The sequence below is a fragment of the Electrona antarctica genome, assembly GCF_951216825.1.
Source record: "Electrona antarctica genome assembly, chromosome: 21".
Taxonomy (NCBI): Eukaryota; Metazoa; Chordata; class Actinopteri; order Myctophiformes; family Myctophidae; genus Electrona; species Electrona antarctica.
In genome coordinates, this window is record NC_136802.1 from 31,561,502 (window position 1) to 31,586,015 (window position 24,514).

General features: G+C 44.8%; 1 protein-coding gene across 1 annotated transcript in view; it reads left to right on the forward strand.

The window, feature by feature from the left end:
* The window catches only part of stim2b (stromal interaction molecule 2b), a 60,790-nt gene extending 43,816 nt beyond the window's left edge, over nt 1–16,974 (forward strand). The window contains exons 4-12 of the mRNA XM_079491335.1: nt 1,477–1,592; nt 2,511–2,688; nt 4,329–4,506; nt 6,618–6,779; nt 10,197–10,297; nt 12,077–12,315; nt 12,899–13,085; nt 14,233–14,864; nt 14,914–16,974. Coding sequence (XP_079347461.1) covers nt 1,477–1,592; nt 2,511–2,688; nt 4,329–4,506; nt 6,618–6,779; nt 10,197–10,297; nt 12,077–12,315; nt 12,899–13,085; nt 14,233–14,827 — 1,756 coding nt within the window. The 3' untranslated portion in view covers nt 14,828–14,864; nt 14,914–16,974. The remainder of the gene's footprint in view (nt 1–1,476; nt 1,593–2,510; nt 2,689–4,328; nt 4,507–6,617; nt 6,780–10,196; nt 10,298–12,076; nt 12,316–12,898; nt 13,086–14,232; nt 14,865–14,913) is intronic.
* Nucleotides 16,975–24,514: the final 7,540 nt, after the last annotated feature.

Sequence of the window (24,514 nt, forward strand, 5' to 3'; positions counted from 1 at the left end):
TTAAGGTCTTTTTTAAGTTTGTAGTTTTTTTTAACTTTACTGGAGTATTTCCAATTGTCTGTACTATTTTACTCCACTACAATTATTTGAAAACTTTTAGTGACTAGTCACTTTGTAGATTTTATTTATTATTACAAAGCATACATTAATTACTTCAGCCCTATACGCATTCACAACAAAGTTCACAATGTGTCGCATCGGCTATTTTCAAAAGAATTATATAGGCCTACATTTTGAAAACTTGTGAAATGGGACATTCTGCCTAACACGTACTTTTTTGATGCACACACTCAAGTCAATTTTGAATACCAGACTTTTACTTGTAACAGAGTGTTTTCTACATTATGGTATTAATACTTTTACTTAGTAGTAGTAAAATAATGTGAGTACTTTTTCCACGACTGCAATGGAATGCGACTCAGAGCTAACTGTATGTATGGCATGAGAGAACAGAGATGTGTGTGTGTGTGTGTGTGTGTGTGTGTGTGTGTGTGTGTGTGTGTGCATGTGCGTGTGCGTGTGCGTGTGCGTGTGCGTGTGCGTGCGTGCGTGCGTGCGTGCGTGCGTGCGGTAGAGGGGTGGACGGGTGAGAGGAGGGTGAGGGGGCCACGAGGGGTGAGGAGCCGGGCTCGGTATGGGTGTCTCGTTACGGCATCTCTGCTGACTCAGGAGGTGATGTCACGGCGTGGGGTGGGGGTGGGGTGGGGTGGGGTGGCGTGGGCGGCCTTCACAGGACTGCCATGTTGTCTGGTTTCCTTAAGATGGTGGTGGCAGATACCACCCCCACCCCTGGGAAAAATAAGCAAAGGGCAGATGGTGTTGTCAATGATACATGCACACACACATAATACACAGTATATATACTGTACTACATAGTGTCAGTGAAGATAATGCCTGGGCACTTCCTCAGAGTCGAGGAAGGCAGAAAGTCGAAAACGTAGTGCTCAGTGGCCTTGTGGTTAGAGTGTCCGCCCTGAAACTGTGAGTTTGGGGCTCGAACCCCAGCCGGGTCATACCAAAGACTGTAAAAATGGTACCCAATGCCTCTCTGCTTGCACTCAGAACAACACGTTTCGCACACAGCAATGTATGTGACAAATTGTAGGACTTTAGTGCACGCCAGTCGAGTGCTGCCAGTCCATTTTACTTGGGTATAGTCTCTCCTGAAGTGCCCAGTTATTATTTGCTCTGATGCAAGTTGTCCCTGTTGAGCACAGACGAGCCCTTCTAACTTCTACTGGCTGAAGAGCACTGGACTTCTCTTTTCCTATATTGTATACTATTTAGTATGTATACAGACTACAGAGAGAGAGAATAGACTGACTGACTGACTGACTGCCATTCACTGAGGAGCTGCACATTTTACTTTTGTCACAACTGCAGTAATAATAAAGGAATTGACTTGATTTCTGAATTTCTGAAGTGATATTTCAAATGTATAACAACTTCGAATGATATTTTCTGCCCATATTTCAGAATAGCGGCGAATGAACCGTCGTTTCTTTCGCAAGGGCTGAAGATAATAGACCAACGACATAAACAGAAACTGAACCTAAAGGCATTGGATGCAGTCCTCTTTGGACCGCCCCTACGTAAGTATCTAAAACTAGAATGAAGTCAGTATTAAAGTAGAAAATAAATAATACTGCATGTGCTATGTTTGGTCTCAGGTTACCGGGTATTTTACAATGGCTGGGGGCGTAGGCAGACCCGACGCGGAGCGGAGGGTCTTCTACCCCAAACATATAGTTACAAACATATAGCAATATTAACCTCATAAAACTATTAAATTCACAAAAGTAGCTACGCTTTGCGCCACCAGAGCGAGCCACACACTTCCTTGTTTTGCTTGGCAAGTAGACTATGTGATGGGAGAATAGCACTTGATGTCTTTACGGGGCTGCCTGGAGCCACACATTCACCGTCATATGAGTGTGGGCGGTGCTTACACGCCCGCACGGCCAGCGTACGTAAGGCAATCAAGTGTTCTCCCCTGGTCTACAAGGCTGCAGGATGATACAAAGTGATTGAAGGTGTGGATTATCGGTGGAATTTACACCGGTCACGTGACGGTAACCAGCCAATCAGAATCAAGTATTGGGACTAACCGTTTTAGAATAAAAAATTGACCACCCCCGACCCCATTCATGGAAATCTATAGGCTCGCAAAACAATTACATCTTGAGACAAAAGATGAATAAATCATTTAATTTGTAAGACAATGACTTTACCGTGACTTTCACGTGACTTTCCTGTTCACATGTTAAAGCCTCAATCTGTGATTTCTTCCAACTGTTTGGCTGTATGTAGTAGAACAGCAGGAAAATACATTTAGAACGATAGTACCAAAACATCATAATTGTGCTTGTGCTAAATAGTTTAGGAAACAGAGCGTCTGGTGGTGTGACAGGCTGCTATGGGGCTCCCTTCCCCTTTCACGCTGTTGCATACAAAAATCACAGATTTCATCCCATGCCCGTTTCTCTCTCCCCGTCCACATCCACACACAGGTCCACAGCACAACTGGCTGAAAGACTTCATCCTGATGGTGTCCATCGTGATCGGCGTGGGAGGCTGCTGGTTCGCCTACGTGCAGAACAAGTCCAGCAAGGTCCACATCTCCAAGATGATGAGGGACCTGGAGAGCCTCCAGAGTGCCGAGCAGAGCCTGTGTGAGCTGCAGGACCGGTGAGCAATGAGCATCCCAAACACTTTGTGGGCGGCGGGCGGGCACCATTTTTATAAGTCCCCTTATTTTTACGTTTAGTTTTTACTAGCCCTTACCCGTTGTGAGATATTGCCCCCCCCCCCCCCCCCCCCCCCCCTTTGTGGCCGCTGGGGGTACTGCGCCCTGGGTGCGTTTTCGCATTTTTAATTCACTAATAAATTCATTATTAATTTATAATTTGTTAAATTGGAAAAAGGGCTTTGTTAAGACCTCCATATTATTATGGTCAATGCCTGTGTGAAAAGTGGGAGTGATTGGTGCAGGCGGTGAGGAGCTACGGCGGTGTTTCTGACACATTCAGACAGTCAGACATTCAGACAGACATTGACTGAATTATAGTATGATGATGATGATGATGTTAAATAAAAGTGCACTACTGGTGCTGGTTCATCAGACACATAACAGTACAGAACACCACTAGGCTCATCAGATTTATCAACATAAAGAAAACAAACTTAAAGTGATTTGTTTAATCAGAAACAGAATTCCACTCATCAAGCTTTATCGACATCAATTGCTCCTCTACGATTTTCACAATAATTGTGGACGGACAAAGTGAACAAACTGCTGACTGAATGAATACTGATTTGATTGGAGATGGTTTCAACCAGCTTGTGCACAGCTGGTGTTTTTCCCCAGCCCTTGTATTATATGAAACAAAGGGGTCCTACTCCTTTGTGAAGAATGGGATTTTTCATTTGCTCATCATCTTCCTCTTCCGTTTCGCCATCCACCTTATGAGTTGTTTAATCTAGGCTAGGACTACTTGTAACGTTGAGCTTCAAATCACACAAGCTGCTTGGACTGCTTCAGAGCTTTCACGTTCAGCCCTGCATGAAATTGTCACAATGCGATGGATGAAACATTTTAATAAATCTGTAGCGTAAATGTGGTTAACCCATTTTGGGCTTGTAGGTCTGCTATTTTTGAAAAATCGAAGAAACATAGCTTTTTCAGAAAACTGTCAGGATGTAGAAGACATTTTTAGAATCTGATCTCAGGTTAAGCAATACTATGCAACTCTCAAAAATACTCTGTCTGTCTGTCTGTCTGTCTGTCTGTCTGTCTGTCTGTCTGTCTGTCTGTCTGTCTGTCTGTCTGTCTGTGTCTCTCTCTCTCTCTCTCTCTCTCTCTCTCTCTCTCTCTCTCTCTCTCTCTCTGTCTCTCTGTCTCTCTGTCTCTCTCTCTCTCTCTCTCTCTCTCTCTCTCTCCCTCTCCCTCTCTCTCTCTCTCTCTCTCTCTCTGTCTCTGTCTCTGTCTCTGTCTCTCTCTCTCTCTCTCTCTCTCTCTCTCTCTCTCTCCCTCTCTCTCTCTCTCTCTCTCTGTCTCTGTCTCTGTCTCTGTCTCTGTCTCTGTCTCTGTCTCTGTCTCTCTCTCTCTCCCTCTCTCTCTCTCTCTCTCTCTCTCTCTCTCTCTCTGTCTCTCTCTCTCTCTCTCTCTCTCTGTCTCTCTCTCTCTCTCTCTCTCTGTCTCTCTCTCTCTCTCTCTCTCTCTCTCTCTCTGTCTCTGTCTCTGTCTCTGTCTCTCTCTCTGTCTCTCTCTCTCTCTCTCTGTCTCTCTCTCTGTCTGTCTCTCTCTCTCTCTCTCTCTCTCCACCCAGGCTGGAGAAGGCGCAGGAGGAGAACCGGACGGTGGCGGTGGAGAAGCACAACCTGGAGCAGAAGATGATGGGAGAGATCTGCGGGGCCAAGAGGGAGGCCCACAGGCTCCGCGAGCTCCGCCAGGGCGCCGAGAGCGAGCTCAGCCGGCTCAAATACGCAGAGGAGGAACTGGTACAGGTGAGGGAACAACACGACGGGCACTTACAAGACCACGATGGAAGTGCCCATATATGGTCTTGTACTATGCATTTTTGTCAAAAAAGAAAAAAAAATCAACCAATCAATCAAGAGTCTTGACACGGTAGGACTGAGGACATCTGAGGACTGTCTTATCCTAATGAGGACTATCAGAGGATTCTTTTTTTTCTCCTATTATTTTTTTTAAGTTAGCGTAGCCAATAATTTTTTTTTACCAATTTAGTCGTTATGCCAATTTCTGTGTTGTCACCGCTGTCTCCTACTGACTCACCTGCCAGTCAGGAGCCCCCACCGGGAGGACGTACTGTAGGGCCTTCCTCCTACTCCTCCCGCCCAACACTCCCTGCTGACAGGTGTCTCCCCAGCCCGTAGGAGTACGTGCAGTCTTGCAATGATCAATATCACTCTCCCCACCCGGCTTTCCTCCCCCGAACACGAGCCAATGGTGTTCGCATAGACTCCAAACAAAGCCGGATGCACCACGGTGGATTCGAACCCACAACCTCCGTGGTGGTGGGGGACAGGGACTTGCCACCCGAGCCGCCCCCTGGACGTGAGATTCATCACGGTTTGGGATCAACGGATATTCACAAATCTAAGAGAGCTGTACAGACACGGGGGTCTGCACTTCTGCCCCCTCTTTTTTCCCCTCTACACTAAAAACATATCTGGGCTCTGTCATCTCTGCTCGCAAGCTCCACTGTTGTGCTGATGACACTCAGCTGTTTTTGTCCTTCCCTCCCTCTGCCGCACAAATTGAAGCTGCATGCCTGGCTGACATCTCAAGGTGGATGTCTCCTCACCACCACAATCTCCACGCAGACAGGACTGAGCTTCTTCTCTTCCCTGGAAAGTCCTGCCCAGTCTAGGATCTTTCCAGCTCCGTCGACAACTCCCTGGTGGCTCCTGTTCCAACTGTCGAGATCCTTCGAGAGGTCCTGGACAGTCTATCCTTCGAGACACACATTGCAGCGATCGCTCGATCCTGTAGGTTTACCATTTTTCAACATCCGATGGATTCAGACCCTTCACCCACCCAGGAGTCTGCCCGGATCCTTATCCAGGAGACTGGATAAGGAGCCTGGAGACTATCGCATCTCCCTCCTTCCCGAAGATTCACATTTTTGTATTGTTACATCGTATAACAATAGTAAAAGTCTCTGGTTTGGGTACCTCAACATTCTAGAAAGCAAAAATACTAATACATAACATGCACAAGAAATTAAGTGGAATTTGTGTGTCACATAATTACAGCAAGAATATGTGGCCATACACAGATAAAGTGCAGAAAATGTGAATCTACACATACTGTATACATTGATTTACAACATCTTACTGTATACTGTAGCTGCTTTATTTACCGATTCTGTCACGCACCTTCAGGTAGTTTAGATGTAGTTTTAATCATGCCTTAACTCTTGAGACTGCGTAGATGCTGTTGTGTTGGTGTTGCTGGCACACAATGCATTTCACGTGCCTTTTATGCTGTCATTGGCATTGCTGACAACCAAAGCGTGAATCCTGAACCTTGAACCATGGCTGTATCCAGTGGTGTAAAGTAACAAAGTACATTTACTTAAGTACTGTACTTACTTAAGTAACATTTTCAGTCATTTTACTTCTACTCCACTACATTTCAGAGGCAATTATTGTACTTTTACTCCACTACAATTATTTGACAACTGTGGTTACTAGTTACTTTGTAGATTTTGATTATTACAAAACATTAACCACTTCAGCCACATTTCGGCCATTTGAAAATAGCCGATCTACAAGCTCACAATGCGTCGCATCGTGACCCATTGTGAGAGCTTGTGGATCAGCTATTTTCAAAAGTTCTTTATACATTTGAAAACTTGAAATGGAAAACTTGAAATTCTGCATAAACGAGTACTTTCTACTTTTGGTACTTCAAGTACATTTTGATGCCAATACACAGTACTTTTAACTCAAGTACATTTTGAGTTCTGGACTTTTACTTGCAACAGAGTTATTTCTATATACTCTGCAGTATTGGTACTTACTTTACCTAAGTAAAAAAAAAAGTGAGTGCCTTTTTTTCCCAACAATGGCTCTATCCCTCCGTGCAGGTGCGCATGGCCCTGAAGCGAGCCGAGAAGGAGATGCAGTCGGAGTGGTCGGTGCCGGAGGCGCTGCAGATGTGGCTGCAGCTCACCCACGAGGTGGAGGTGCAGTACTACAACATCAAGAAGCAGAGCGCCGAGCTACAGCTCGCCATCGCCAAGGAAGAGGTGCGTTATAGCATATTTTAGACCTGAGGCCTTATCTGTGTCACCTCATAGCGCGGCACCGAGTGCCGCGCTATGAGCTTGTAGATCTGCCATTTTTGAAAAATTGTGAAAATGTGTGCAAATCTGTGAATATATACTCTTTCACAGCAAACGTTTTTAACTCAAATATTTGCTTCTGAGGGGATCCCTGGAACAACATATTTCCATATGGGGGTCGGCGGCCAATTTCAGATAATTCTGGGGGTCCTTGACATGAAATAGTTGAGAACCACTGACATAGAAACATAGGTTTGTCAGTTTGTCATGATTTAGAAGACATTTTGTAGAATCTAGTCTCAGGTTATACCCAAAAATGTTTTCTCTTTACATTTTTTGTTTTGCACATCATTGATACTTTTAACATATGAATCCATCTGAGTAAAATGAGGGCTGCACAAATCTAATGAAACAAAGTTGGCTTGTGTTTTGTCCGACGCGGTCCTCGCCACCCACTGTGCCCGAGAAGGGTGATTAAGAGACGCATACAGTAACTCGGGGGCGAGCCGATGACTGGTTTGATTCTGGCTGGAGACACTGTGCTGCATGTCTTCATCCCTGTCTGTCCCTGCCTGGGTCCCTGTATGTCTCCCTCTACATACAGTAGACTAGTCCTCTCAAAAATGAATGAAAACTAAACACAAATAGACCATTTGGCAATACGATGCGTGTTTGGTGTTTCACTCTTGCTGTGAAATGCCTTTTCAAGGATGAAATTATGTGCATTCGTCGACTAAGCTGCTGGAATTCAGCCAAAATGGACAAATATGGAAGGTTCTACACTGGGGCTCGAATCAGCCTTTTCTACCACCATAAAAATGTAAATAGATGTACTTCATAAAGTTCAACTCTGCAGAAGGCTCTAGACGGGTGCTACACCAGAATGCTACGTGTAGTGCTCAACATCAGCAAGAGTGCACATGTTACCAACGAGAACCTGTATGCTGGGATATTCAGGGTGAGCGACAAAATAGCAGCCAGGAGAATGAGACTCGCAGGACACTGCCAAAGACACCAGGAGCTGCCAGCCAGCAAACTGGTGCTGTGGGAACCAACACATGGGCACCGGTCACGAGGACGTCCCATACTAAGATATGTGGATGGACTCAAGAAAGATGCAGGAGCGCAAAGCACCAACGAGCTGGCCAGATGTATGGAGAACCGGGATGACTGGAGCCGACGATGGAGGGCTCGTCTGAGGACGACCTAGAGAGAGAAGTTATGGAGTTAACCCATTTTGGGCGGGAACCCCTTTTGGTGTTTTAAACATTATATTATAATTTAGCTATAGAAAAATAGCAGATCTACAGGCTCAGAGCTTGTAGGTCTGCTATTTTTGAAAAATCGTGAAAATATTTATTTCAGAAAACTGGAGGATTTAGAAGATTTCTTTTTATTTCGAGGTCAGGCCTAAATGGGTTAAGTAAAGTATGTGGACTGGACATGACCGACATCAGTGAAAAAAATTGGTATATCATATGACTGGACATGCCTGACGTGCCTTTTTGCGACCATAGGTCGCAATTACTATGAAAACCTGCATCTCCCGTCCGTCCATTGGTTAGTTAGTCACCCACGCCTCCATATATGGTCACGCATCGTGACATCACGTGGTGGCCACCACATATGGCCATCTCCATATATGAAGATCACGCCACTGACCTCATCTAACCCTGGATAACCATACATGGAGACGACTGGATCATCACCTAGATCTTTATATATGGAGCCGGCCAGCAACTCTACATCTGACCTCAAACCCTTAGATCTCCATATATGGAGCTGACCTGTTCTGATCCATCCCCACCCGTCCTTCCTGTTCTGACATTACATAATGTTGATCTGACCTCATCAAACCCTGTACACTCAAGACACGCTCCATATATGGCCAGTACAGAATTCATAAGATCTTACCCCCCATGCCAAAGCGCCAGCGCTCGCCAAGCAGTCTGCTGTCACCTGCAGGCAGATATGTTGATCTGACGCCTCATTCCAAAGCGTCAGCGCTCGCCCAGCAGTCTGCCGTCACCCAGGCGGATGCGACCACGCCCTAAAGGGCGAGGTCGCTTCTCGCCCTCAGGCGTCTTACTGGTATGATAGGCTATGCAGGGTTCCCCAATAGGCGGCCCGCGGGCCATTTGCGGCCCGCGGAGCGCCCCCTTGCGACCCGCGGAAGAATTTAAAAAATGGCAGATATAAATGGCATTAAATGGGGGTCAGTAGCCTATGCATGTCAAACTGGGCATCCTTTTCAAATGGGGTCCTGCCCTGAAAATGAATTTTCAGGGCAAGACCTGTGCGGACTCGGCCCCCAGCCTGGTACCCTAGTCAAAATATGGCCCTCGAGGAAAATTAATTGGGGAACCCTGGGCTATGGTGTTTATATGAGTAATGTTGGTGGTTAATGGTAGGCCTACAAGTGGTTTACAGAGTGTTTTGCACCAGAGTTTGGTAAATAGGCTAGAGATCATTAATCAGTGATAGACAGCTTCTAGCTAGAAGCTAGAAGCTAGAAGCTACACTGGGAACCCAGTGTACTCTCTGCTGCCCCATCTGGCGGAGTCAGGTTAGGTTGGTCCCTGTAACAACATATTTTCAGATGGGGGTCGGTCGGCAGCCAATTACATATAGTTTTTGGGGTCCTTGACATGAAAAACTTTGAGAACCACTGACATAGAAACATGCGTTTTTTCTGAAAACTATCAGAAGACATTTGTAGAAGCTGATCTCAGTCCTAAATTGATTCTATCATATGTCTAGACATTTTATGTAAGTAACTGTTTTTCTCGCATCACAGTCCGAGGGCTTCGCCGCTCGCCGTGAACCACGTGGTTCGAAAATGAACCGCAAACATTTCAATCTTAATTGAGTTCTCACCTCGCACGACGTGTGAGGGAATAAACTCGTTCCTGCCTCCACATTTCCCCTCATTTGTTATCCATAATGATTTGGCCAAATTGTGTTTTAATTGCGTCATTTGTTTTCGTCTTTGTTACGTGCAGCTGGAAGGGATTATGGGCTCTGAACGATTAACTCAGGGACTCGCATGGCTCACACCCACACACACACACACACACACACACACACACACACACACACACACACACACACACACACACACACACACACACACACAGAGTCAGGGGACGCTCTCGTCAAAGCAAAGTGTATTGTTGACTCACGACGCGAAGCTTGATTTATCTCTTTGACGTCTTGTGTTCAGTTGTGCTTCCTTGACACCATCCATATGATTTTTCTGTTCATCTAGTCATTTTGTTTTGTGTGTGTGTGTGTGTGTGTGTGTGTGTGTGTGTGTGTGTGTGTGTGTGTGTGTGTGTGTGTGCGTGTGTGCGTGTGCGTGTGTGTCTGTGTGATATATAGGCAGAGAAAATCAAGAAGAAGAGGGGTAGTATGTTTGGAACGCTCCAGGTAGCCCACAGTTCATCGCTGGACGAGGTCGACCACAAGATACTAGAGGCCAAGTAAGGATACAATATTACACTTAAGGTCCCCGCACACCGAGCGCGTTTTTCGGATTTTTAGCGGCGTTTCTCCATCGGTTTTCCGAAAAACGTGTCCAGTGTGCAACCAGCTTTACACACCTTTTTACACACACACACACACACACACACACACACACACACACACACACACACACACACACACACACACACACACACACACACACACACATTGATTTTCATTAATGCGAAGTCAGTCACTCACACTAGTCATTGATTACTGATCAACGACCAGAAGGGTCCTTGTGTGTGTCATTGAATATCAATTTCTATTACAGTGTCACCTCGTCAATGCAAAAGGTATTGAAAGGCACGGTTCGTCGATATGACCTGTGGTGTAAAGTAACTAAGTACATTTACTTAAGTACAGAAGAAACACGCAGAAGGAAAAGCAAGGTGCATCAAGAAACAATACAAAATAATACAAAAAAAAACAGTGCAAACAAGAATAAACAAAAACCTATATACAGTCGATCAGTGCGTCATCATAAAGTGAATTACTGCGTCTAATTGTCAAACAAAGCCAAACAAAAACAAGTGACCAATTGTCAGTGCAAGAAAGCATGAGAAACCAGGAGACGCTTTTATTGTCCTAGCCAAGCGGCCGTTGTGTGTCTCATCTCACTTTCAGCGCAACAGGCACAAAGGACACACCTGCGAGTTGGGAGGGAGAGCCACCTGACCTGAGCCATACATATTTACTTATACTATATGGATGTTATTAGCATAGTATGTGTAAGGACAGATAGTCTATTATGTACATTGATGGGTTAGTCCTGTTTGAAACAGGGGTGGTGTTATCTTTATTGTTTTCTTGAAGGTGACTACACTGTTACTGTTAGTATAGTTGGCGTGGCGTTGAGAGTATTATTACAACATTTTCCTTGGGTTGAATGTTCAATGCTGGTCCCGTCCCGACTGTCAGTCAATATTGACAAAAATGTTTAGTATTTCCTTCCTTTCCATGAGTCTTCTCAGTGGTGACATCAATTTATTTTAAATGTCAGCAGCAGCATCCCATGTTTCATATGTCTCTCAATAAAAAAAAATTAACTAGAGAAAAAAAACCCCACCTAAAAGCGTCAAATATAATTATTTATTTTGGGTGGGAAGGTTGAGCAACCACTGCGTTAAACACTATAAAGGTACTTTCAGATGGGCATGGAATAACACAGCTGTAGTCGCCTGGATCAACGACAGGTCTGCGCAAGCGTAAAAAAAAGAAACAAGCGCACCGAGGGCAACACTTTCACGGGACCGCGCCCCACGTAAATACGCCCCCTCGACTTCTCTGCGCGTACAGGGAAAAAATACGCAGGTCTCATTGAAACTGAATCACTATGGCACGTTAATCGCAGCCCGTTTGAAAGTACCTTTAACGCTGCATGTCTGCATGCATATTTATTTCTTAATCCTTTATTTACCCAGGGTAGTAGCTGAGCACAAGTGCTCATTTTCAGCAACGCCCTGCACATAGAAACACACACACACACACACACACACACACAAAAACCTGACCAGTACAACCACAGTCTTATACTGTTGGCCACTAGGCAGCTCCATGGGGGAGCAGTTGGGGGTTCAGTGCCTTGCTCAAGGGCACTTCAGCTGTGTTGGGTGAGTGATGACAATCACTTCCCCACCCAGATTTTTCCTGCCCGTCCGGGGAATCGAACCGGCAACCTTTCGGCAACAAGGGTGCTCCTCTAACCCTTAGGCCACCCTTATGTCATCCCCCAGGAAGTCTCTGTCGGAGGTGACGGCGTGCCTGAGGGAGCGCCTGCACCGCTGGCACCAGATCGAGAAGCTCTGCGGCTTCCCGGTGGTGCACAACTCGGGCCTGCCCAGCCTGACGGCCAGCCTGTACTCGGACCACAGCTGGGTGGTGATGCCGCGCGTCTCGGTGCCCCCCTACCCCATCGCCGGCGGAGTCGACGACCTGGATGAGGACACCCCCCCCCTCATGTCCCAGTTCTCCAGTGAGTTAAACTGAAAACTTTGTTGTGACACGAGTTGCATTGGCCCGTCAATTTAGAATACGTGATTCTCGTAACACTACTTCTTTTTTTTCCTTCATCATACAAAGCATACAAGATTTAAGGGCCACCACGCACAATAAGTATAACTATAAAGATAATGACGCGAGCATCCACATTTACGTTGTTAAAAGTTGCGGTGTGTGGCCTCTGCCATTTTTTTGGCTTTCGCCTTTATTTTATATATGTTATGGAGGGACAGACAGTAGGCTGACAGGAAATGGGGAGAGACATGGGGGGGAAGACATGCAGTAAAGGCCGTCGGGATCAGGAATCGAACCCGCGGCACACTGCCAGACTGGATTACCAGCCAAGGTGCCTAGACCACTGAGCCATGGCCCAGGCCATCGGAACAACTTTTTATACAATACATTCTTAGTTCTACTGTACGTATGGTGCGGTAGGTAAGGTGTGGACGGCCCATTAGTCATCGTCCTTTGTGTTGCAGTCATAAACCCCACCCCCCGGACACATCGTGTCTGACACCATGTCCTGATATTGTTCTCCGCTTGTCCCCTGTGCACAGCGACCACTCTGATCCGCCCGCCGCTGACGCGAAACAGCAGCCTGTGTCGCTCCCGCAGGAGTCTGCTGAGCCCACAGTCGTCACTCATGTCTCCAGATCCTGACCTGCTGTCCATGGCCAGCTCCCCCCTGTCATACCACCCCGAGGCGGTAGAGGAATACCACTTCTTCAACGTGGAACGTAGGGGGTATGTGTAGCGGTGATCCCATTCATGTATTCATTAGTTACTGACTGTATAATCTGTACATATATTTTACACACATATAATCTTACACCTGCGATGCGATGTGTCCTTTTTGATCCAAAATGCTTTTTTTAATTAACACAATCAGTGCCGGAAGTCCTTCAAAACAGGAGCTCTGGGGTGCCGGAACAACATGGCCGCTTTTACTCGGAAACCCATGACCCGGAAAAAACAATCCACTAAAAACAGTTTACTTTACATACCGTAGCTAGCTTACATTGCGATCGTTTTAATTTATACGATATATGATCCAAAAAGCGTTCATATTTTGCGGGAGAGACGGATGAGGAGCAGAAATGAAGCGCCAGTATATCGATCCGTTCAACACCACGGAAAGCGCCCTGGATTCTGGATTAGGAGAGACGAGTCATTATTTCCGCCGCGCTAACGGCCAAGTCAATGGTAAGCTAACAATTGCCTAGAGTGTAGCATACGGTAGCCGAAAGGTGAACTGACAAAAAAAAAACGAAAATTCAGAATATTCTTATCTTGCCCCGTATCATTGAGGATGCGCTAGGACGTCCTCAGACGTCCTATGTACGCGTCGATTGGGACCCCTAGGACGTGTGGGGACGTCCTATGTACGGAATCGGTTAACAGTTGAGTCTGACAGTATATAAAGGAGTGGTTGATAAAAAAAAGAAATGGATTTTCTATAGTTTACGCATCCCACGAAGCCTTGAATTCACAGAGATTGTTTTGTTTTCGCATTCCTGAATAATTTGATGACAACTTCAATCTCCCACTGAGTCATCTACTGAGTCTCCTAGTGACCGATGACCCGGTCATCAAATTATAACACAATAAAGTTGAATCCTAATCTGTGAATTGCACGTTAACCCATTTTGGGCGAGAACCCCTTTTGGTGTTAGCATTATGTTATGCTTTAGCTATTGAAAAATAGCAGATCTACAAGCTCATAGCGCGCGTGTGGCGCGCTACGAGCTTGTAGGTCTGCTATTTTTGAAAAATCGAAGAACGACTGACATAGAAACATAGCTTTTTCAGAAAACTGTCAGGATGTAGAAGACATTTTTAGAATCTGATCTCAGGTCAAAATGGGTTAATACTTTTGCTTGCCCCCTCCCAGGGACGTCCAGGAGAGCTGCTCCGACCTAGACGCTCTCAGCTCCTCCATGGGGCGCAAGCAGAGGAGCGCCTCCACGCCGGGGTCGGAGACCTGCTTCCGAAAGATCTCCCGCGACGAGATGCTGCTGTACAGCCAGCTCCAGGAGCCCCCCATGTCAACGACCTCCTCCTCGGCGGTCTGCACCCTCACCGGCGGCCTCAGGGACTCCTCCTCCACCCCGCCTCCGGTGCCCACCTCCAGCCCGCCCTCCACCTCGTCCTCGCCCTCCCTGGAGCACCACACGTTCGCGCACAAGGGCTCGCCCGACCTCACCCACAGCATGCCTTTCACCCAGCAGGGACATGCCATCGCCAAGGGCGTGAACGGCATGCTGGAGAAGTCCTGCAGCTTCAACCAGCTGCCCGCCAGCATGCTGCCGCCCAGCGGGAGCGTGCGGCGCTACCCCTCCCTCACCTCCCTGGACTCGGAGGGCCGCAGCGTCGGCAAGGAGCACAAGCTCCAGAGCGCCTCTTCCCAAGACTCCAGCGACAACGGGGAGAAAATGAAATCGCGCTCCTCTTCTAAGATTAAGAGCCTGTTCAAGAAGAAGAAATGAAACTGGCTAGAGGGGTTGTGTGTGTGTGTGTGTGTGTGTGTGTGTGTGTGTGTGTGTGGGGGGGGGGGGGGGGGGCTGTATGAGAGAGAGATAGAGAGAGAGAGGGAAAATGAAGTTGTAAAGAGAATGTTGTTTTAGCCCTATAAAAAAGAAAAAGAAAAATGGACGTCATCGTAAGCTAAAACATTTTCTTTTTCCATTTTCCTTCACTTTTTTCATCTTTAATTTAATCAAATAAAAACATAAAAAAATAAAAATAAAAAAAAGTCAAAGATGGAATGTAGCTCAGTCTGGGTCCCTCCAACCATCCCAGACTGGTAGCCTTATTTTTCAATAATGCCTTTTTATTTAGCTCACTCATAGCCTCACAGATAAGCCTTCAGAGGTCAAGGAAATGTCAACAAAAGGTCAAGGGTAAGGTCGGGTGTCGTCCAGACAACCGCAAAGCACATGGCCTGCTCACTATCTCCTCAAAGCACATGGCCTGCTCACTATCTCCTCAAAGTCTTGTGAGTTTGAACCAAAAAGCCACTGCGTGCTTGGGGTTTAAAGGTGCAATCCATATACGTTTGTTGGTGAACACGATGCAACTCTCTAAAAAAAAAGATGTCAGGTGTCGTGTTTTCACTTTTTGCACTGTTTGCACTGTACAAGAGACTGTAAGACACCTCTTAAAACACCAGTATGTTTACTAGCCCGTTGAAGTTTATACAGTCAGTGAAAGTGGCTCGTAAAGATGGCAGGAAACCTGGACAATGAAAAGACAACTGATTTCCTTCCTCGCGACATGTTTCCTGTTGCATTATGGATTGCATCTTTTAAAGTGTTTCAATCATGGGCTTTTTCTTACACATTGAGTGGCTTCCAGTTCATGGAGGTTCTTGAGCTCATGTATGTGACTAGTTTCCTTAGAAAGAAAGAAATAAAGACAGAAAGAAAGAAAGAAAGAAAGAAAGAAAGAAATGAAAGAAAGAAAGAAATGAAAGAAAGAAATGAAAGAAATGAAAGAAAGAAAGGAATAAAAAGTTTAAAAAAGAATCCTGCTAAAAGTTTGTTGCACTACTGCTTTCCTAGTTTTTGGGAAAGGGCCGCTGCTTGCGGAGTACATATTGAATAAAGATGTAGAGAGGAAGAATGCATGGACCAGGGCAACGGAGACGCAGCATTTAATGTCGGAGCCAAAACTATTTGACGTGTCTTCAGTGCCCCTGCCTATGGATCCTTCAATATATAAATATATATATATACTTTGTTTTTACATTATGTTCTTAGAGATGTTTTTAAATAGATTTTTATTGGTGGGGGTTCATAAGGAGTGATTTTTACTGAAGAACGTTTAATGAATATGCAGATTTGACTCGATGATCTGTTCATTTGCCCTGAAACCGCCCCCCCCTGGATTCTTCACTTCAGACTCCACATGTTAGACAGTCCCTTCTACTAAAAATCATCATTATCCTCTTATCCAGATCCTCTCTACCTCCCCTTATAGTCCTATTTATTATTCAACCCCTCTATGTCATATATGGGTCAAATGCTGTTTGCAAACCGTTTGTGATGTTTTGTTTCAGCCTAATTAGGATAGCGGAGGAGTAGGCTTTGGCACATGGAATACCCACAGGGACAGGCATTCACATAGAAGTTTTTAGTGTCAGCTTAATGCACTTTTATATGACTGTCAAGGCTTGCCTTGCACTCCCAGCAGGGCAAAGCATAAATACAAATGGAGCCAGGTCTGTTTCAGACTCGCCACTGTCTGTCCCCTTGCCCCACTCCCAAATCCATGCAATATAATACGGCACCCTCTCTACACAGCTCCATTGCACCCGTTCCTCGCCACTGGGCCTAGATTGAACAATCTCTTTTCAAGGGCTCTCACTTCTCACTGTGATTTTTACTACCCTCCTCCCTTCGTCCTGGCCATGATGTCACTATATTGTCGCGTCACACGTCCGAACGTAAACGGTTTGTGTCATGACAAGACACACGACACGACGACGTCACGACTGTAGTCTCAGCGATGATGAGATGATGTCACCGTGATGACTTGACAAGACACACGACACGACGACGTCACGACCGTAGTCTCAGCGATGATGAGATGATGTCACCGTGATGACTTGACAAGACACGCGACATGACGACGTCACGACTGTAGTCTCAGCGATGATGAGATGATGTCACCGTGATGACTTGACAAGACACACGACACGACGACATCACGACTGTAGTCTCAGCGATGATGAGATGATGTCACCGTGATGACTTGACAAGACACACGACACGACGACGTCACGACTGTAGTCTCAGCGATGATGAGATGATGTCACCGTGATGACTTGACAAGAAATTTCAGAAAGGTTCTTTCGGCGACAGCAGGACAATGTGGGTTTAGTGGTAGAGTCGTTTTTTTGTTTTTGTTTTTTTTCCTGTTTTTTTTTAAGCAAAGTCATGCAAAGCATATGACGCAATGAAGCAAAAAAAAAAAACCCCAGAGGATTGCAAAAATGTGCAAGACGAGGAGAAAATCTGAATGTTTACGTGATGTTAGGGATTATTTTTATTTTATTTTATTTTGAGAACATTTGGTGTGTGAATATTTGTATACTGTAGAAATTAATAAAAAAAAAAAGTGGAGGCAAAACTGCTTTGTTTAAGAGTCATGCGTTTGAATTTTGTCAGTACAGTTGATGTTTTGTACATGGTACATAGGCTTATATGTAATACGGTAAAGTGCACAGGAGTCTCACTATCTACACTGTGTGGAGAACACACATGACCCTCCATTCGGAATCCACATTCCACTCAGAGCATAGAGCTCAGAACTGGGGGGGGGGGGTGGGCGATATTATTTTGACACCCCATTTGTCTTGAGAGAAGGGGAAACGGTGATACGCAGTCGCACTAGAAAAGCATGCATGATTGCTTTATCAATATAAAGTGAATGTGATGAAACTTGTGTTGATGGTTCATCAATTCGGCACACAGGGAGAGGAGCGGGGACGTCTGCAGGTGATGAATGTGTTGTTCGGACACCATTGTACACAGCAACAAATCCCAGCCTTCCCTCACCCCACCTCATTGGGTCGCCCCTTAGGGTTGCAATAACTGAGTTGGCCACATGGTGTCAGTAATGTATAAGGGGAATCCATTCTGTCAGCCACTCCCTGAATGGAGCACCATTGAGAACCAGCTGGCTTCATATCAACCATGTTCAGGCAAGTGGCTTTAGAATGAGGGCAAACACATGGAATATACTGACTACTAGACTGTATGTGATGAGCCACACGTGCTTGTTTTCAAAGATCGGAATCACTTCATTCACCAAATACTAAATGTACAGCAATTCTGACCGCAGCAGCTTTGGTTTAGTCAGATTCAGAGACATTATGATTACACGCTGCAGCACATTCACATACAGTTCTGTTGAATTTATCTTCACTTATACCATCTTGATTCTTCCTATACTGTAGACCATACAAATGATTATTCCACTTGTCTTATGGTTGCCTGTTCAGTCTCTTCCCTGGTTTAATTAAAAACACAAGGAGCTTCTCAGTTTATTTATCAGAGCCTCAGGCATAGGTTGACTTGCTATTTGGTAATGATGAGAAAGCACAAGTAAATTATATTATGTGGGCTACAACTGCTTACATTTATTTGATACAACAGCATTAAACCGAATATTTATTTGAAATAATGTGTTTTTTATTAAGCATTTGATGCATGACCTTTGTAATTCATAGGATTTCTTTTTTTTTAATCCAGTGGTTTTGAACAACAGGCAACATAGGCTAATGTAGTCTATCCCTCTGTAAATTGTGGTGTTATGCCTTCTGGGGGAGAGAAAATCTATCCCTAGCAATCTCTTTATTGAAAATTACTTTCAAACTCAGATTTAGAAGCCACTACACTCCCCCTCCCCCCACCTTCTCCTTCCTTCCTCCAGCAGCAGTAGTAATGCAGGTTAAGAGACCCATTGTGGATATTTATGGCCACAATGGCATTCTAATTGGGCCCTGGTACAGTGAGACGCAACGTGCTCTGAAAGAGAAGCCGTAGAGTAGTGGAAAGGGAAATGCAATATGCTCTGGGTACGGGCAGATTCCTCCCCCACACTAATGAATGGTAGTGGAGGAGGTAATGAATAGACAGTGGGTATAAAAGTACATAGAGTGGCGGCTATGTACAGTTCAGTATCAAGAAGCTTTTACACAGGCTGTGCTTTGTCTCTCTCTCTCCCTCTCAGCGTTGCTCTCTCTCCCCCATCTTTACCCCCCCCCCCCCCAGCTTCCTCTCTCTCCTCTTGGATCCCATTCCGCTGCGACGTAATGGGTTTATTAGTGTGCTTAATGCACTGTGACCTACCAGGGCCTGCCATCTACCTTTTCTTCCTGTGCAAGAAAGGGAAGGTAGGGGTAGGAACCCAGCGACGAGGAGGACGTGGTGGTGACTGAGAGTTATGAAAAAAGCAAGCAACACAGTAGCCTCGGAAACCCAGACGTTTTTATTTCCAGGGAGAAAAAAAACCTCGCCTCACCAGGCTTTCCACCACCTCGGAGTTCCAGGCTAGCAACACAGCTACAAGTAAATTGCATGCTGCGTTCATGATTTGAGGCTTTTGTTCAAAACTAGGGCAATCTTGCAAACTTTGAAAGCCAATTATAGCCAATTAAGGTTGGAATATGAAATATCGGACAGATCCGACTTGAGCACATGACTATAGAGATACTGTGTAACGATTTGGACAGAATCTGGAGGAGTAATATCAAAAAATGTGTTTTACAAAAGTCGGCCTCCTGGTGGCGCTATAAAAGGCAGATGCGGAAAATGCAGGTCAAAGGTTTGTCCTTGGCCTCTAGGGAGTGTGCATGCAACGTTTCACGCAGACGGACACACACACACACACACACACACACACACACACACACACACACACACACACGGACGGAGTGCAAAACATACTCTCTCCCCATGCCTTCGGCCTGGTGGAGACAATGATAGAAATGGTACACACATGTGAATGTACGTATACACTGACACCACGCTAGACAGGAACGCCCAAAAGCGTCACATCCGGTTTTAGCCTGGGGTAAGAATTTTCTATGGCTGCCAATGCAACTTGGTCCAATCCTTAATCACATACGGACAAACATCTATGCCGATGCTATCTAACTTGCGGAGGTAGCGTGCCTTGTCCACGGGCAACAGATCTTTCAACGTATGGCATTGCAAATACGTTTGATAATCGCTACTCTGCTCAATATTGTTTTGAAAATGCCGCAAATTGCATTGCAGTGAACGAGCGCAAATCACAACTTCCCCCGGTGGTGGGTGGAGTCACAGTTTGAGGCGCTGTTTACGCACCGTGGTGTAAGTGTATTGGCTGCCATGGCAAGAAGCATGGGGCATTATTTTTGGTATAGCGACTATTCTATCGATTTACGTTTTCGATTCATTGAATAATGGAGAAGTTCATATACGGTATGTGTTTGTTTGTTTGATTGATTGAATTGATTGAACATTTTTATTCACAGTATGCAGAATGGGTATACATTTCAAACGAAAGCACAAGTCAATATAAACCTGTGTGTGTGTGTGCGTGCGTGCGTGAGTGTGTGCGTGCGCACACACACATTTGTGAATCGATTTACCACTTTAGCCCTATTTGCAAAAATATTGAAAATAGCAGATCTACAAGCTCGCAAAGCATTGCATCAACTTGCATTTTCACTCTTTTTGAAATGTGAAATGCCATAAAGTCTATAATGACACATGCCCAAAATAGGGATTGATTGTTAATAATTGAAAATGTATGACATTATTAAATCAATCTACCATTACCAATTATAGAAAATACTCCATAACCGATTATGGTAAATTGATTAGTCTGATTCAGTGTTGCATCCCTAATGGCAAGTAGCCCTTGTGTTTTGAGAGGGTGAGGGGGAGGGAGGGGGGTGCACAAGTACAAATGAAGATAGAGATATATAGACGGCAATTGACACACACACACACACACACGCACACACGCACACACACACACGCGCGCACACACACAGCTCCTCACTATTACAATAAACACCATTGGAGAGCTGAGTGGCTTCGTCCAAGTTCACTGTAAACAGACCTGGCCAGTCCAGGCGATAAGCCGCCATGTTTACCCAGGCTGGCTGGGCAAGACAAAGTCAACTCTGGCACAGACTGTACTCACTGCAAATAAAACGAAGTGTGCAGAATGTCTCTCCACACTGAAACCCTCGCTGGCAAAGAAAGAGGCTTGGAGACTGTGTTTTAGAATAAAGCCATTCAAATATGGACCCTGGTGTCCCCACTCAGCTCCTCGTGCCAAAACAAAATATTGACACTGAAGTTAATGGATTTAGACATTTTAGAGGCAGCATGCTTCACTTCCAAGGGATTTATATTCCTTTTATATTTGGTGTTTATACAGAAAGAATATTCTATACAATCACAGTAAGCCCATGGTTCTTTAAAAGTACATTTTAGGAGTGGTTTTGGATATGGAAATGGGGCAGCCTATGTGTTTTTAGATGAACAAACGAAAAAAGAAAGTCGTCTATCAATTTGTAAGTGCAGGTGTTACTCTTTTCAAAATGGTAGCTTCCTCATTTTGAAAGGAAACACTTGCATAATTATGGTGAACATTTGGCTCAGATTCACAAAAGTAGTCCTCCAGCAGATGTTTGTACCCGGTACCAGTCAGATTTCTGTTTTACAAAGGCTCACCAACACACTGAATGTTTGCCAGCTACCTCCTTCATAACAGACACAGCCAGTCTGAATTCCATTCCCAATTGGATGGTAAAGTCACAGTCAAGCTTATGTCTGATTTTCAAACGGAGAATTCTGTTTTGCCCACGCCTTTTAATCATCGGCGCGGTGGCTCATTTCATTTTCCTGCAATGAAAAACTAATCAAAGTTCTCAATAACAGAGACAATCTTGAGTGACAGTTGTGTGACAGTTATGATGGATTTGTTGCAATTAAATCAACATTTCATCAGTTTGTCATACGTGATGGCAGTTATCATGGTTGATAAACCATGCACTTATAGACAATCATAATTCAGCAGTGTGATATTTTTTTCAGTGTGTTTTTTTTTCCTTTCGCCCTTAATTTATAAATGACAAGTTGCACGTGACATAATCTGCATTCAGCAAATCAGGCCTCTTAAAATCACTCATGCAATTTCCAAAGGCACATAAATGAGAGTGAAAGGAGTAGGAGGGTGTGCACCGCTTTAACCGCTTTAGGCCTGACGTCGACATTTTAAAAAGGCTTCTAAATCATGACAGTTTTCTGAAAAACCTTATGTTTCTGTATCAGTGGTGCTCAATATTTCATGTCAAGGACCCCAAAAATTATATGTAATTGGCCGCCGACCCCCATCTGAAAATATGTTGTTCCAGGGACCCCCCCCCCAGAAGCAAAGATTTGAGTTAAAAACGTTCGCTCTGAAAGCGCTATGAGCTTCAGAGCTTGTAGATCTGCTATTATTCAATAGCTAAAGTATAACATAATGCTTTAAAACACCAAAAGGGGTTCCCGCCCAAAATGGATTAATCAGGGGTTGTTATGGAGTCACAAATTGCACAGTGAAATCTCATTTGAGACATTATAAATCTCATTCCGAAAAGATCATTTCCACTGGGTGGACAGCAATTCATACATATATTCAAAAGCTTTTTTTCTTTTTGGTACCAAAGAATTACACCTACTGTAACATTTGTTACACTAATTCACAGAGAGCTGTCAAATGTATTCAATACTATAACAATATTTATTATCAGACAAATTCAGGGGATACACAAACACTATACATTATATTGTTGCGAGAAGCGAGCACGCATCCGCCTGGGTGACAGCAGACTGATACTACACTTGATCTTAGCCAAAAGGCCGAGAAGCGATGATGCTTGGTGAGCGCTGGCGCTTTGGAATGGGGGGGTCAGATCAACATATCTGCCTGGGTGACAGCAGACTGCTGGGCGAGCGCTGGCGCTTTGGCATGGGGGGAAATTGTCGGGCCTGTTAAGAATTCTAGTTTCCGCTGGCTGCGGGGCACGGCTGCAATAATAACTTTGGGGCAGGCCCGTCTAGAGTTTAAAATGGACGGGTATCAGTCAAAAGGGAGACATCGAAGAGGAAGGATGGATGGGGAAGGAACAACATATGGAATGTCAGAACAGGTCAGCTCCATATAGATCTAAGGGTTTGAGGTTTGAAGTCAGATGTAGAGTTGCTTATATTAATTATACTAGAGCCCTGGGAGACCCGATCAACACAACACAGTATAGGGTTTAAGTGGTTAAAATACTTGGAAGACATAGTTAGACAGTTTTTTTTGCAGAGCACGCGTACAGTAACATAACAATTCCCTGAGATCCCTTGATAGTTGGTAAGATACATTCTTCACTTTTGAACGTGCTATTTATGAATATTCATGTACTGTTTGTACTGTGACCTGGATCGCAGTGAGCTGCTTCAAAATGAAAGTACAATTCCACAAGGTCACCTCTGAAAAGAGAAGAAGAAGATCCACATGGGAGCGGCGTGGCTCCTATGTGGATCTGATTCGTCATCTGATCATGGGTACCAGCTGTGATGTCAGTCGTATATGACTCAAAATTTGGTAAGGTTTCAGCCCAATCAGAGCAGCATTGACTTATACCATTTATTTTCTATCTATAAATCCTCAAACCTGTGTGTACACTGTACACTGTACACTGTACACTGTACAGTATGTCTGTGTGACTGTCCCACACATATCTTGGGCACCGGCTGACCAAACAACTTCAAACATGCCATTTTCTTTGCCGATGTGGGTTCGAATCCACCGTGGTGCTGGCTTTGTCGGGCATCTTTGCGAACACAATTGGCCAGTGTTCGGGCATTGGAAGCTGGGCGGGGAAGGTGATTTTGTCACTGCATGTATTCTACGGGCTGGGATGGCACCTGTCAGCAGGGAGTGTTTGGTGGGAGGAATATAGAGCGGAGGCTCTACATCCTCCTGGTGGGGGCTCCTCGCTGATAGGTGAGTCAGTAGGATACAACAGCAGTGACAACGCATAAATATGTTGTAATAATTGTGAACTTTTAAATCCGGTATTTTCAGTGTGCAACATCAGCACACACAAATAATATCTCCCTAAAGAGTAAATCCATATTAATCAATCCTTATTTTGGGCATGCCATTATAAGTGAAAAGCTTCAAAGTAATATTTCTTTCCCTTCCAAAATATTAATAATCTACAAGCTCGAATGCGGTGTAAATTGGTAGATCTGCCATTTTCATAATTTTGCATGGCACCGATCTTAATCTATTAGTTAATATAAAAACCACACTTCCCGATTATTCGATTAATCAAAAAGGTAATCAATAGAATAATCGTTAAGAACTAGAAGACAATCGATAGCTTGCCCTCTTTCCTTTTGACATAATCTCAGTAGGCCTACAAATTGACCAGATGAACTATTCATGAATGCTGATTCTGCACCAGCATTGAAGTGCATTATTGTGCTTGTTTCCAGCCCTGTAGGCCCTACAGTGAATAGTCTCAGTGATATCCATTCCCTACAGTGTAGGGAATGGATATCACTGAGACTATTCACTGTTTTGGATGGTATAAATGTGTCAAAATAAATAAACATGTTATTTCTAAG